This window comes from Saccostrea cucullata, unplaced genomic scaffold, assembly GCF_032062105.1.
Source record: "Saccostrea cucullata isolate Sc308-1 unplaced genomic scaffold, CSIRO_AGI_Scuc_v1 ctg162, whole genome shotgun sequence".
Lineage (NCBI taxonomy): Eukaryota > Metazoa > Mollusca > Bivalvia > Ostreida > Ostreidae > Saccostrea > Saccostrea cuccullata.
In genome coordinates, this window is record NW_026930272.1 from 236,400 (window position 1) to 250,843 (window position 14,444).

General features: G+C 35.0%; 1 protein-coding gene across 50 annotated transcripts in view; it reads left to right on the top strand.

Annotated features, from left to right (window-relative positions):
- Nucleotides 1-14,444, top strand: part of LOC134283515 (collagen alpha-2(IV) chain-like) — a 39,585-nt gene that overhangs the window by 20,461 nt on the left and 4,680 nt on the right. For 47 of the 50 annotated variants that reach the window (XM_062766019.1, XM_062765982.1, XM_062765979.1 and 44 more), the window contains 8 exons: nucleotides 100-147; nucleotides 793-876; nucleotides 1,541-1,576; nucleotides 1,852-1,881; nucleotides 10,048-11,013; nucleotides 11,302-11,334; nucleotides 13,475-13,528; nucleotides 14,023-14,073. In XM_062766019.1, the coding sequence (XP_062622003.1) occupies nucleotides 100-147; nucleotides 793-876; nucleotides 1,541-1,576; nucleotides 1,852-1,881; nucleotides 10,048-11,013; nucleotides 11,302-11,334; nucleotides 13,475-13,528; nucleotides 14,023-14,073 (1,302 nt within the window). The remainder of the gene's footprint in view (nucleotides 1-99; nucleotides 148-792; nucleotides 877-1,540; nucleotides 1,577-1,851; nucleotides 1,882-10,047; nucleotides 11,014-11,301; nucleotides 11,335-13,474; nucleotides 13,529-14,022; nucleotides 14,074-14,444) is intronic. The other 3 variants (XM_062765992.1, XM_062765993.1, XM_062765996.1) reach the window with 2 other exon arrangements.

The following is a 14,444-nucleotide window of genomic DNA, read 5'->3' on the forward strand; positions in this document are numbered from 1 at the left end:
AGCTTTTTTCTTGTGATTCTGGTTTACATGCAGGTAACTAGACTCATAAAGGAGCTATTTCTTACCTAACGTATGAAAAATTTTCTTTCAATTTTGTAGGACAAAATCAAAATCAAGGTGCATCGCTTCCTCCATGGATGCAAACAGGTAACTGTTTTCACTTTATTTGTATAAAAATATTTAATTCGGGAGGAAATATCTTTAATTTTATATTCTTGACAATTTAGGATTTAAAATATGTATGTATGTTGATGATACCATAAAGAAAATTAAAGTTAATCGGTAGGGATGCGAAAGTAAAAAAAAACCAGTAATCTTGCACAAAATGCAACGAAGAAATACTTCTTTAAACATAAGATATGGGATCAAGGGTATATCCGCTTTGTGTTCTTTATCATGATCAGGAAAAAAAGAGAAAATCCATAGTCAATTCAGTTGATAATAATGGCTTAACAATTTTTATGAAAGACTTAAGTCAACGTTATACCTAATGAAAAATTGTCATTTTATCAAGCGTCGAATGTACGAAATGCCGACTTTAAATAGGTATGTAAATACCGATGTATTATCAACTTATTTGTCAATAATCTACCTCGTCTTGTAAAATAATAGTAAAAAAACGTTCTTGCGTATCAAATTGCTTGACTTATGAAACTGACTAATTCCTTACAGTTATAAGGTTAGGGTAAATGGCAATCCCTTGAAAAAAAAAAGTAAAAGTAAAGGTATCTTATCTTTAAGTATCTTATAAATTGAAAGGAAAAGTCATAAACTTCACAATCCTCTTCGTAGGAAATGGCCAGAATACAGGTTTACCAGGATTACCAACAAACCCATTCAGTCAGACTCCTGGACAGCAAGGAATGCAAGGATTTGGTAACTTTCACTTATTATAAAGATTAATTAGGATAATCTAAAAGAAGTATACAGATTCAAGTTCGTTCGATGATTGTACCTCTACTGAAAATTATATATACCTTACATATATGAACAAATTAAGGCAAAAATGGTTTTATATCTTCTCTCTATACATGTAGCTAGCCTCATTTTCATTGTATTTTTTTTTATCACGCTTATCATCAGAAACTTAGAAACAACAGTCAATTTTCTCATTACCAAGTACAAATCCTTTAAAGAGAACAAGAAACACAACCGAGTGCAATATGTATGGTACCGATTTTGAAATATTTTTTCTCAAACATTACCTTCTGGCTTTTAAGAGCTATCTAACTATCGATGAGCAAAAGTTTCTTTTTTTTATTTTAATTTTTTTTTATATATATATAATTTTTAGAGATTAAATACAAAATTCTCACAAACGGTCGATATATGTTATTTATAAGTTACAATAAAAGTGCCTTTCCTTAACTCATATTCTTTAAAATTATGCTAAACGGCAAATTATAGATTCCACATGTTAGTTTAAAGGGTTTCTAGAACTTTAATTTCAGAAAAATAATTAAACTGTTTTTGTTTTTTAAATAAAGCTCATTGTTATAATATACATGTACATATTTATATCTCAATTATGTTTGAATAGGTGGATCCAACAATCAATTACCATGGCTAACTTCTCGTGAGTAACACAAATATTATACATGGTTATTGTGATGTCATTGTAATACAGAATGTACTTGATATAGTTTCACTCATGGTTGTATTTTGCGTTAATCAGATCAAAACGATGGTTCGAATTTTAAAGGCATTTTCACATAATATATCTCAAAAAATATGTAAAATGTCGATATAAATGTCGATATGTGTTTGCTCAGAATAAATTAATATTTATTTAAACGACTTTTTTAAAAAAAATCTTTTTTATCCTAACTAATGGACTGTTTTTGTTTACAGAAACCCAACCTCAGAACTCTGGTGTTTCAGGTCAGTCTCTTTATCATTTGAAATGTAACTAGGGCTAATTGTAACGGGAACCGTTACAGATGTTCCCCAAACGCTCCCCAACTCCCATTTGGTGCCATACTCCCTTTAAGCTTCATTAAAAACGACAAACTCTATGCATTTTACACTTTAACAATGTTTCCCTGAAGTATACCGAGTATATTCAAATTTTAGCATTTGCACGCGTGCACATGTAAATGCATGTGCGTAATGACCATATTCTCTTGTCTACACTATCTATATATACATTAATATAATAAAGTAATAAAGCATTTAATCCAAAAGTATTAAAAAATACGCTTCATCAAGTGTATTTTTTATTTTATCCATCTCATGTGCATGCACGTGCATGCATGTGCATGATGACCTTACCTTTTTGTAGGAATCCACTATGTCTATCTATGTTCTAAATCCCATCCTGTTTGGTTGAAAATCAAAGGAGTTATACCCATTTAAAGTTTAAGCCAATCAGATTGCAGCGCACGTGCATGCACGTGTTTTCATGATACCTGCTATATATTATATTGTAGTATATCCTAATGCATGACTATGCTTAAAATTTCAAAGCATTTCGTCAAAAAACAAAAGAGATATTGAAATCTTTGTTTCAGCCAATCAGAGGGAAGCGCACGTGCATGCACGTGAGTTCGTGCTAATTTGACCATGTCATATTATCTAGGCTATTAATATATCCTTATAGAATGAGTTTCAAAGCATTTCAATAAAAAATGTAAAAGTTATGGCTATAATAAGTATATCAGTCATTTCACTCATTTCACGCGCACGCACGTGCATGCGTATGCGCGCAAAATGACCTTCGTTGTGCACACCTACACTTGACACCTATTAACCCTAAAAAGGTTTTAACTTAGTTGGGTGAACAGTTTCTGAGAACACTCGCGGACAAAAAAAGTACCGGAGAACAAAGAAGAAAAAAAAGAATAATAATAATAACTAGTGCTAATTGTAACGGGGACCGTTACAGATGTTCCCCAAACGCTCCCCAACTCCCTTTTGGTGCCATATTCCCTGTAATCTCTATTAAATAGAAATACTTTATGAAGTTTAGACTTAATCAAGGTCTTCCCAGAAAAATACAAAATATATTTAAAAATAGCATTGCACGCGTGTTCATGTGCGTAACGACCATATTATCTTGTCTACAATATCTAAAATATTAATATACTTCATATCAAAGCATTTAATCCAAAAGTTTTTAAAAAATACACTCATTCGAGTGTATTTTTAATTTTACTCATTTCACGTGCACGCACGTGCATAATGACTATACCTTCTTGTAGGAATCCCTTATATTTATCTATGTTCTAAATCCCATCCTGTTTGGTTGAAAAACAAGGGAGTTATAGCCATTTGAAGTTTCAGCCAATCAGATTGCAGCACACATGCATGCGCGTGATTTCATGAATTTTTATCTTTATCGTATTGAAGGATATCTAAATGAATGACTATATTTTAAAATTCCAAACATTTCGTCAAAAAACAAAGGAGATATAGCCATATAAAGATTCAGCCAATCAGATTGCAGCACACGTGCATGCGCGTGATTTCATGAATTTTTTTCTATATCATATTTTAGGATATCCTAATGCATGAATATGCTTTAAATTTCAAAGCATTTCGTCAAAAAACAAAGGAGATATAGCCATTTAAAGTTTCGGCCAATCAGATTACAGCTCGCGCGCATGCGCATGCTTTCATGAAAATTTTTATATATCATGCTGTAGGTCTTCATAATGTTGGACTATGTTCAAAATTTCAAAAGATTATGACAAGAAACAAGAAAGATATTGAGACTTTATTTTCAACCAATCAGAGCGAAGCGCACGTGCATGCGCGTGAGATCTTGCTATTTTGACCATGCCATCTAGTCTATACTACTAATGTATCCTTACATTATGAGTTTCAAAAAAAATCATCAAAAAAAGAAAAGTTACAGCAATATCCATTATATTGGTCATTTCATGTGTTGCACGTGCGCGCTCTTGCAAGCACGTGCGCGCAAAATGACCTTCGTTTGGCAAATCTGCATAACATGTCTACTGACCCTAAAAACATTTTACCTTAGTCAGATGTGTAGTTTACAAGATCACTCGTGGACAAAATTTTCCCAGGAAGAAGAAAAATAATAATAATAATAATAATAATAATAAGAAACAGAGTAAAAACAATATGTTCCCCAACTTCGTTTGGGGAACATAATAACTAGTGCTAATTGTAACGGGGACCGTTACAGATGTTCCCCAAACGCTCCCCAACTCCCTTTTGGTGCCATATTCCCTGTAAGCTTCATTGAATAAGACAAACTCTATGCATCTGAGATTTTAACAACAATTACAAAGAAGTGTACAAAAATCATTTAAACTTTAGCATTGCACGCGTGCACATGTGAATGCATTTGCGTCATGACCATATCATCTTGTCTACACAATCTATATTTTTAATACACTAAATATTAAAGTATTTAATCCAAAATTATTTAAAAAATACGCTCATTCAAGTGTATGTTTGATTTTACTCATTTCGCGTGCACGCACGTGCATACATGAGCATGGTGACCATACCTTCTTGTAGAAGTCCATTACATCTATCTATGTTCTAAATTCCACTTCATTTGGGTGAAAACTAAGGGAGTTATAGCTGTTTAAAGTTTCAGCCAATCAGATTGCAGCACATGTACACGCACGTGTATGCATGTGCATGGTGAACATACCTACTTGTAGAAGTTCATCATATCTATCTATGTTCCAAATCCCATCCTGTTTGGTAGAAAACCAAGGGAGTTATAGCTGTTTAAAGTTTCAGCCAATCAGATTGCAGCGCAAGTGCATGCACGTGTTTACATGATAATTGCTTTATTTCATGTTGTAGGATATCCTAATGCATGGCTATGTTCAAAATTTCAAAGGATTTCGTCAAAAAACAGGAAAGATATTGAGACTTTAGTTGCAGCCAATCAGAGCGAAGTGCACGTGCATGCGCGTGAGATCTTGCTATTTTTACCATGTCATCATGTCTATACTACTAATATATCCTCACATTATGAGTTTCAAAGCATTTCATCTAAAAATAAAACAGTTGTGGCTATATCTATTATATTGGTCATTTCACGTGTTGCACGTGCACGCTCTTGCAAGCACGTGCGCGCAAAATGACCTTGATTCCGCAAATCTACATAACATGTCTACTAACCCTAAAAAGGATTTACCTACATCGGACGAACAGTTTACAAGATCATTCCCGGACAAAAAAGTTCCAGGAAGAAGAAGAAGAAAAATAATAATAATAAGAAACAGAGTAAAAACAATATGTTCCCCAACTTCGTTTGGGGAACATAATAATAAGAAACAGAGTAAAAACAATATGTTCCCAAACTTCGTTTGGGGAACATAATAAGGCAGCAAAATTCAAATTCTCATTTCTCTACTAAGATTTTTACATCGGGCTCGGAGTTGGTTTTCTTCAGAAAGACAGGACTGGGTTCAAGGCGACTAGGGGTACCACACCGGTAATTGACCAATCAAAATGAACTTAGTCAATTGTAGGTCCATACATTAAGCCGATTTTCCTTTCTTTTGAGAGTTTTTTTTAATTTCCTTCCAGGCCAGTTTGACAACTCTGGTACCTGTGCCTAGGAAATTTTATCTACTCTATAAATAAATAAAGTTTTTTGACAGGAACTATTTCTCCAGGGCATAGGAGGCTACTTCCTGGGGTGCTTTTGTGATGTTTATAAAGACATGGAAAACACGTGGATTTGAGGGTAGCCCTGTTTGCATATGCAAATAAATCAGAAAATGTCGTGTACGTACCCTGGTTTTTTGGTGTCAGCTAATGTGACAGGTATTGTTTAACACCCCCTTATCAATATTTTTTCATGAATTCAAACACGTGAGGTTTTACTGGAAAGAAACGTGTATTGCTTTTTAATATACCGAAACTCGCTATTTCTGGGGATTGTGTAATTCTAAAAAAAATTCAGATAAATTTCAATGGTGAAATAAAAGAAGAATGCTTGGTATTAAAATATTAATTCATATCAGTAGAATTGAATGCTATTAACGACATCTGGAGAAATAGGCTTTAAAAGGTTTATATCATATCTTTGTTCGTCTGCACTTAAATTTCAAACACGACAGAATTTGTAATTTTTGCCGTAAAAATTCATAATTTCTATATACTTTAGAGACTTACCGTAAAACTTTCAGGAAACTTTCTATGAAGTCTTTTCTGCACCTTAAGTGAAATTTTATGTCGATCCCAGGTGTTGATCGAGTTTCAGAGAAATTTTCTACGTTGTTATTGATTTTTTTTTTTTAAGGAGAAGGGGGGGGGTTGACTTTTTTATTCTAAGCATTTGTTAAAGTGAGTTTGTAAATACATCTACGAACTTGAGCTGGATTGTGACCTTTGGGTCAAGGGGTCAAAGGTCAAGGTCATCAAAGCATTTCATAAAGAAATATAAAAGTAACGGCCATATCAAGTATACAAGTCATTTGATCATTGCACGCGCGCGAAGGTGCAATGCATGAAAGCTATATCATCGTGACTACACTTTTAATGTGTTTCTATTCTTTGAATTTTGAAACGTTTCATAAAAAAAATTACGACTATATCAAGTAAATCGGTCATTTAACGCATTGCGCGCGCACACGTGCATGCAAGTCCTTGCATTCAAGTTTGATAGTAGCATAATGTAAGAATCCGTCATATCTATTCATATTCTAAATTTCATCCTGTTTTGTTGAGAATCAAAAAAGTTATAGGCATTTAAAGTTTAAGCCAATCAGATCGCAGCACACGTGCATGGGCGTGGTTTCTTGAAAACTTTTATATATCATAGTTTAGGACGTATTAAGGTATGATTATGTTTTAAAATTCAAAGTATTTTGTCAAAAAACAAGTAAGATATTGAGATTTTTGTTTCAGCTAATCAGAGCAAAGCGCACGTGCATGCGCGTGCATGCATGTGCATGATGAACGTAACTTCTTATAGGAGTCTATTGTGTCTGTCTATGTTCTAAATCTTATCGTGGTTGGTTGAAAAACAAGGGAGTTACAGCCATTTGAAGTTTAAGCCAATAAGATTGCAGCGCACGTGCATGCGCATGCTTTCATGACAAATGTTATACATCATGTTGTAGGACATCTTAAAGTATGCTTATATTTTAAATTTCATACCATTTCGTCAAAAAACGGAAAAGATATTGAGATTTTTGTTTCAGCCAATCAGAGCGAAGCGCACGTAAATGCGCGTGAGTTCTTGCTAATTTGACAGTGTCACATTATCTACACTATTAATATATCCTTATATAATGAGTTTCAAAGCATTTCATCGGAAAATGTTAAAGTTATGGCTATATTAAATATATTAGTCATTTCAGTCATTTCACGCGCCCGCACGTGCAGGCGTATGCGCGCAAAATGACCTTCGTTCCGCACACCTACACAACACACCTATTAACCCTAAAAAGGTTTTAGCTCAGTTGGGTGAACAGTTTCTGAGAACACTCGCGGACAAAAAAGTACCGGAGAAGAAATAAGAAGAAAAAAGAATAATAATAATAATAACTAGTGCTAATTGTAACGGGAACCGTTACAGATGTTCCCCAAACGCTCCCCAACTCCCTTTCGGTGCCATATTCCCTGTAAGCTTCATTAAATAAGACAAACTCTGTGCATTTTTGACTTTAACAACGTTTTCCCAGAAGGATACCAATTATATTCAATTTTTAGCATTGCACCCAAGCGCATGTGAATGCATGTGCGTTATGACCATATCATCTTGTCTACACTATTTATATATTTTAATATACATGTACTATATATTAAACCATTCAGTCCAAAAGTAATAAAAATCACTCATTCAAGTGTATTTTTAAATATACTCGTTTCAAATGCACGCACGTGCGTGCACGTGCATAATGACTACACCTTCTTGTAGGAGTCCCTTATATTTATCTATGTTCTAAATCCCATCCTGTTTAGTTGAAAAACAAGGGAGTTATAGCCATTTAAAGTTTCAGCCAATCAGATTGCAGCACACGTGCATGCGCGTTATTTCATGATTTTTTTTATATCATTTTGTAGGATATCCTAATGCATGACTATATTTTAAATTTCAAAGAATTTCGTCGAAAAACAAAGGAGAAATAGCCATTTAAAGTTTCAGCCAATCAGATTGCAGCACACGTGCATGCGCGTGATTTCATGATATTTTTCTGTATCATTTTGTAGGATATCCTAATGCATGACTATATTTTAAATTTCAAAGAATTTCGTCAAAAAACAAAGGAGATATTGCCATTTAAAGTTTCAGCCAATCAGCTTGCAGCACGCGCACATGCGCATGCTTTCATGAAAATTCTTATATATCTTGCGGTAGATCTTCATAATGTAGGACTATGTTCAAAATTTCAAAGGATTATGACAAGAAACAAGAAAGATATTGAAACTTTAGTTTCAGCCAATCAGAGCGAAGCGCACGTGCATGCGCGTGAGATCTTGCTATTTTGACCATGCTATCTTGTCTATACTACCAATGTATCCTTACATTATGAGTTTCAAAAAATTTCATCAAAAAATAGAAAAGTTATGGCAATATCCATTATATTGGTCACTTCACGTGTTGCACGTGCGCGCTCTTGCAAGCACGTGCGCGCAAAATGACCTTCGTTCGGCAACTCTACATAACATGCCTACTGACCCTAAAAAGGTTTCACCTAAGTCGGTTGTGTAGTTTACAAGATCACTCGTGGACAAAATTTTCCCAGGAAGAAGAAAAATAATAATAAGAATAATAATAATAAGAAACCGAGTAAAAACAATATGTTCCCCAACTTCGTTTGGGGAACATAATAAGAAACAGAGTAAAAACAATATGTTCCCAAACTTCGTTTGGGGAACATAATAATAATAAGAAACCGAGTAAAAACAATATGTTCCCAAACTCCGTTTGGGGAACATAATTAGCATCAACAACGAAAAAACCCCTAATCAAACAAACTAAAATGCTCATTGAAAATTCTCAAACATACATATAGCTATATGCTCAATGTTAATTTTTAACTTCTTTCTGAATCAAATCTTTTTACTTTTTAGCTCACCTGAGCCGAAGGCTCAAGTGAGCTTTTCTGATCACATTTTGTCCGGCGTCCGTCTGTCTGTCTGTAAACTTTTCACATTTTCGACTTCTTCTCAAGAACCACTGGGCCAATATCAACCAAACTTGCCACAAAGCATCCTTGGGTGAAGGGGATTCAAATTTGTTCAAATAAAGGGCCACGCCCTTATTCAAGGGGAGATAATTGGGAATTAATGAAAATTTGGTGGTATGTTTTAAAAATCCTCTTCTCGAGAACCACTGTGCCAGGAAAGATGAAACTTGTAGGGAAACATCCTCAGGTAGTGTAGATTCAAGTTTGTTCAAATCATGACCCCTGGGGGTAGGGCGGGGCCACAATGGCCGACCAAAGTTTTACATAGAAATATATGGGAAAATTCTTTTAAAATCTTCTCAAGAATAACAAAGCCATAATTGATCATATTTATATGGAAGCATCCTCAGGTAGTGTAGATTCAAGTTTGTTCAAATCATGACCCCCGGGGGTAGGGCGGGGCCACAATGGCCGACCAAAGTTTTACATAGAAATATATGGGAAAATTCTTTAAAAATCTTCTTCTCAAGAATAACACAGCCATAATGGTTCATATTTATATTGAAGTCTCATTAGGTAGTGTAGATTCAAATTTGTTCAAATCATGACCCCCAGAGGTAGGACGGGGCCACAATGGCCGACCAAAGTTTTACATAGAAATATATGGGAAATTTCTAAAAAAATCTTTTTCTCAAGAATAGCAAAGCCATGATTGGTCATGGGACTACTTTTGGATTTAAACTTTTCAATAACAAACCAATTTCTACTTTTTCCTAGCCACAGTGCTCAGGTGAGCGATGTGGCCCATGGGCCTCTTGTTTGACTTTGGGTAACTTTAAAATTTTTGAAGTCGTTTGAATAAGGAGTATGGTTCGATCAGTTCCACTGTCAGAAATAGCACATCAATACAAACAAGCTTTCTAACCCTGGATTCATGAACTTCTTTTTATTATATATATTTAATTTTTTGTAGACATTCTTCCTGGTCTTACTTTTCCCGATAATTCTGCTGGACAGACAACTGGTCAAGGTACCACCGGAACAACTGGCACAGGACTTCCCGATTTCTCATCCCTCCTTAATACAGGAACAGGAACTGGGACTGACACACAATCCTTTGATTTCTCGTCCTTATTTGGTAATACAGGAAGTACAGGTGAAACACAAGGAACTCAAACACAAACACCTCAACTTCCGTCAAATTTGCTTCAAGGACTTCAGGCCCTTCAAAATGCTGGACCTGCTCCAGGAACTAATCCTTTGGGTGGAAACCAAGGCGGTAATCCATTCAGTGGTCTAACAGGAACTCAAAATAACAATCCTTTGGGTGGAGCTCAGGGCACCAACCCCTTTGCAAATCTTCCTGGTTTGAACCAAGGCAATGCAGCTAACAGTAACAATCCATTTGCAGGTCTCCCATCAACTGGATCACAAGGTGCAAATAACAATCCATTTGCAGGTCTTCCATCAACTGGATTACAAGGTGCAAATCCATTTGGTGGTTTGCCAAATGGTTTTCCACCAACAGGAAATGGTGGTAACAATCCATTTAGAGGTCTTCCTGGTTTGAATTCAAATGGTGCTCAAAACACAAATCCATTGGGAAATCTTCCAGGAGGCTCCCAGTCACAAGGTACTAATCCATTAGGAAATCTACCATCTGGAAACAATAATAACCAGTTTGGTGGTTTGCAAGGATTATTTGGTAGACCTCAAGGGAATAACCCATTGGGTCCTCCAGGCGGTTCACAATTACCTGGAATGCAAGGCAATAATCCTTTCAGTGCCAATCCGTTTGCCGGCCTTCCAAATATGAATGGAATGGGTGGACTTCCGGGAGGAAATTTCACTGGACTGCCAGATCCACTGGGAGGTCTTCCTCCTTTCTTGCCCCCTGGTTTCCCCCCGATGGGAGGTCAGTTACCACCAAACTTTGGAGGTACGTTAAATAATAATGATTTTAGCCTAAAAATGCATATCTTGAAATCTAAATGTCAATCTTACACTTTTTATGGAATGTTTTAACTCATTGTTGATGGTTCTTTTTTTGTTGTTGAAATGTTGTGAGATGCACTTATCAAATATCGCCACCAATGCTTTTTTGCATGTACACCATTTCTGATCAAAGAGTATTTAACACTGAGTTCAATAGATTTTATAATAAAGTAATTACTCTAGCTATAATTTCTCGAACACTTCCTTTTACCAAATTGATGTATATTTTCAGCCACACAAACGGGACAGAATGGCGCTTCTACAGGTATGTTATCTTCTACATATTTGCAGTGTCGGTTTAATTGAAGATTACGATATTCAAAAAATATCCTGGAAATCATTTTAATTCATTTATTACATGTCTTTTAAAGCGTATTTAGATCATCCGGGCCATTTTGGCGATTTATTTCATCTTTCTTCATGATAAATCGGACATCGTACGTCGTGCGTCCTTTGTAAACTTTTGATCATGCATTTCCAGTATTGACTTACAGTCAGAGAAAAACTAATATTTGACAAAATTTAATACTATCTGGTCACAATCTTTGGTTAATATCAAGTTTTAGCTTAAAATTACTTGAAGGGAAAAATGAAATTCATGACGAGACCGAAAGTAAGTCTGCAATTATGGGCTTTCATGTAAAAGGTTTTCCTAGAAAAAAAAAAGATGCTGGAATTGTCAGTAATTTATGAAGTGGTTTATTTTTTGTACTCTCTTTTTTTGAAAAATTAGAAACTCGGTAGCTTTGTGATGAAATATATAAGTATTAAATCTCTAGTTCTGATAATTTTGGTCATGTAATATATTGATATTCTTGGTTCAGGATTTATTTGCAACAGTTAATTTTCAATTAGGATCATTATTATGTTTATTTTCAATATAATATTTAGGCAAGGGAAATAATATTATGATCCTTACGATTAAATTGTTGTTTTTTTCCTTATTGATTGACCTTCTGTTCAGGATTTTTGTAAAATACAATGTACCGTAACGTAATATTCATTTCATGTTGTAATTAGAGAACAATATCATTGCTATAGTATGTTTGTATAATTTGCTTTCAAGTTAAAAAAATAAGCACATTCCCATATAATCACCGTTCACGGTAGCCTAGAGGTAGAGCGTTCGCTTCGTGATCAGGAGGCCCGGGTTCGATTCTCGTTCGCGGCGCCGCGTCAAACCGAAGACGTAAAAATAGGTAGTGACTGTTCCTTCGCCAAGCACTCGGCATCAGAAGTGAAAGTCACGGGTCTTTCGGATATGACCTTAAAAACGTAGGTCCCGTGTCACGGTAGGCGCTGGCACGATAAAGAACCCTCACTGCTCAATGGCCCTGAGTGCCTAGTATAGGTCTAAATTTGAAGCCCTTCACCGGCATACGGTGACGTCTCCATATGAGTGAAAAATCCTCGAGAGGGACGTTAATCAATATATATTTCCATTTCTAATTTTTCTCTCTGTGATAACTTTTTGAAAGTTAGGGGTAGTTTATTTCTTGATAATTCTGCCGGAATGTAAATTAGGCAGGTCGATAGGTCGGGAGCTAAGGAGGCCTATTACGCATGCAATTCTCGTGCGCATCTGTCTCTGTGTCAAATATGCATGTAAATCTCGTGCGGCTGCCTTTGTGTTTGACGTCAGTTGGCGAGGACTATTGAAATTGGCATGGAAGTCATCATGTGATTTTAATCTATTTATCTACATTTTTAAAGTCTAAAACTACAATTTTATTTCACAATGAAATGGAAATATAAGGAATCACTGTCTAGTTAGGAGGGTATGTCAGGGACATCAACAAAAGTGGAAAACATGGGATAATTTAAGCATAACGGGCTTCGCCCGTTATGCAAATTATCCCATGTTTCCCACTATTGTTGATGCCCTGACATACCCTCCTAACTAGACAGTGATTCCTTAAACAATCAATCAATCAATCCAATATAATCCTGTTGTAAATATTCCGAGAATGATCTCAAAAAATACCTAGACAATAGAATTTTGTTAAACTTGGTATATACAATGAGGTCAATGTAACCTGTAGGTTGCATAAATTTTGAAACTAGGAGTTTTTTCTGATTTACTAGAGTAGTTTTCACAAAATTAATTCTCACATGCTTCCTCCAAGTTATAAAATCTGAAAAAGGTTTGTTACAGTTTAGGAAAGAAAAATTTTATTCTGGTATTTGGTTATCCTTTTTCTATATTTGAAAGGACTTCTTTTGAAAGTTCTTTTTTTTGAACACCCACTTTCCTAAAAGCTTTATTCGTTCCCATGATATTACCATATTGCATTCCCATATTATCCCAAATTGCATGAAATATCTATACTTTATGTATAATATGCAAAAATTTTAGTTTGGTTGTTGTGTAGAACGCTTTCTTGAGTATTCCCATTTTGTCCTAGGTACGGGAAATAACCAAGGAACCCCAAGTGTCTTTAATCCCCCAGCGGGTTTGGGTAAGTGAGACGTGTGTATATGTGCTCGCCGTGATTCTAGATATTATCAATATATTATGATACTGTAAATGTACGTGTTTTAGCGGCAATCATATTTAAGCGCCTTTTCGTCCCTTCAAGTCTGCTAATTTTAAATACACGCTAATACTGAATTTAAAGTATTCTTATTTTTTTTCAAAATTCATTTACGCTTTTTTTGATTGAAATTGAAGAGTTGAACAAAAAGATGCGCCAAATTTTGATTGTGCTAATTTATGTACGTTTACCGTATGATTTGGCACCTGTGGTGCATGCTGGGATAGTTATTATTAGTATACACTAGGGTTGCTTATTCAGCAGTTACTGCATTTACAGTACAATACATAAATTATATATACAGCGCCTACACAGTAAACAATATTGTAGGTTTGATGTTTTACCTGCTATGAGCACCTGAATAAAACACCGGATTGACGGGTGCACAACTTGATTGTCTCATTTTCTATTTCCTATAGACTTTTTACAAGGATTGGGAACAGACGCTAACCCCTTCCCTGGTTCATCAGGTGAGTTTATGTTCAAAGGGAAATATGAAAATTGATTAATTACAAAAGAATCATTTCGACAAAAACATTGAAACTTGTCTTACCAGGATATCATGTAATCCGAAAATTTGCTTAACTTAATGTTAACATTATGTCAATTTCAGTAAAGAACAAGGTATGGTTTCAATGCAAATAGTGCCCTGTGATTTTCTCAAAAATGAAATTGAAGTAAAAGATGAAAACTCATGCTTTCTGAATCATTGAAATTCCATGCAGAGAAATTATGCAAATTATTTTTCTCACATGCATTTTAAAAATGCTAATTGTGAGGTCATAAACATGTGCATTTTCCCGTGTTTTGTTAAAAAGTTGCAGAAGACACCAATTTTCAA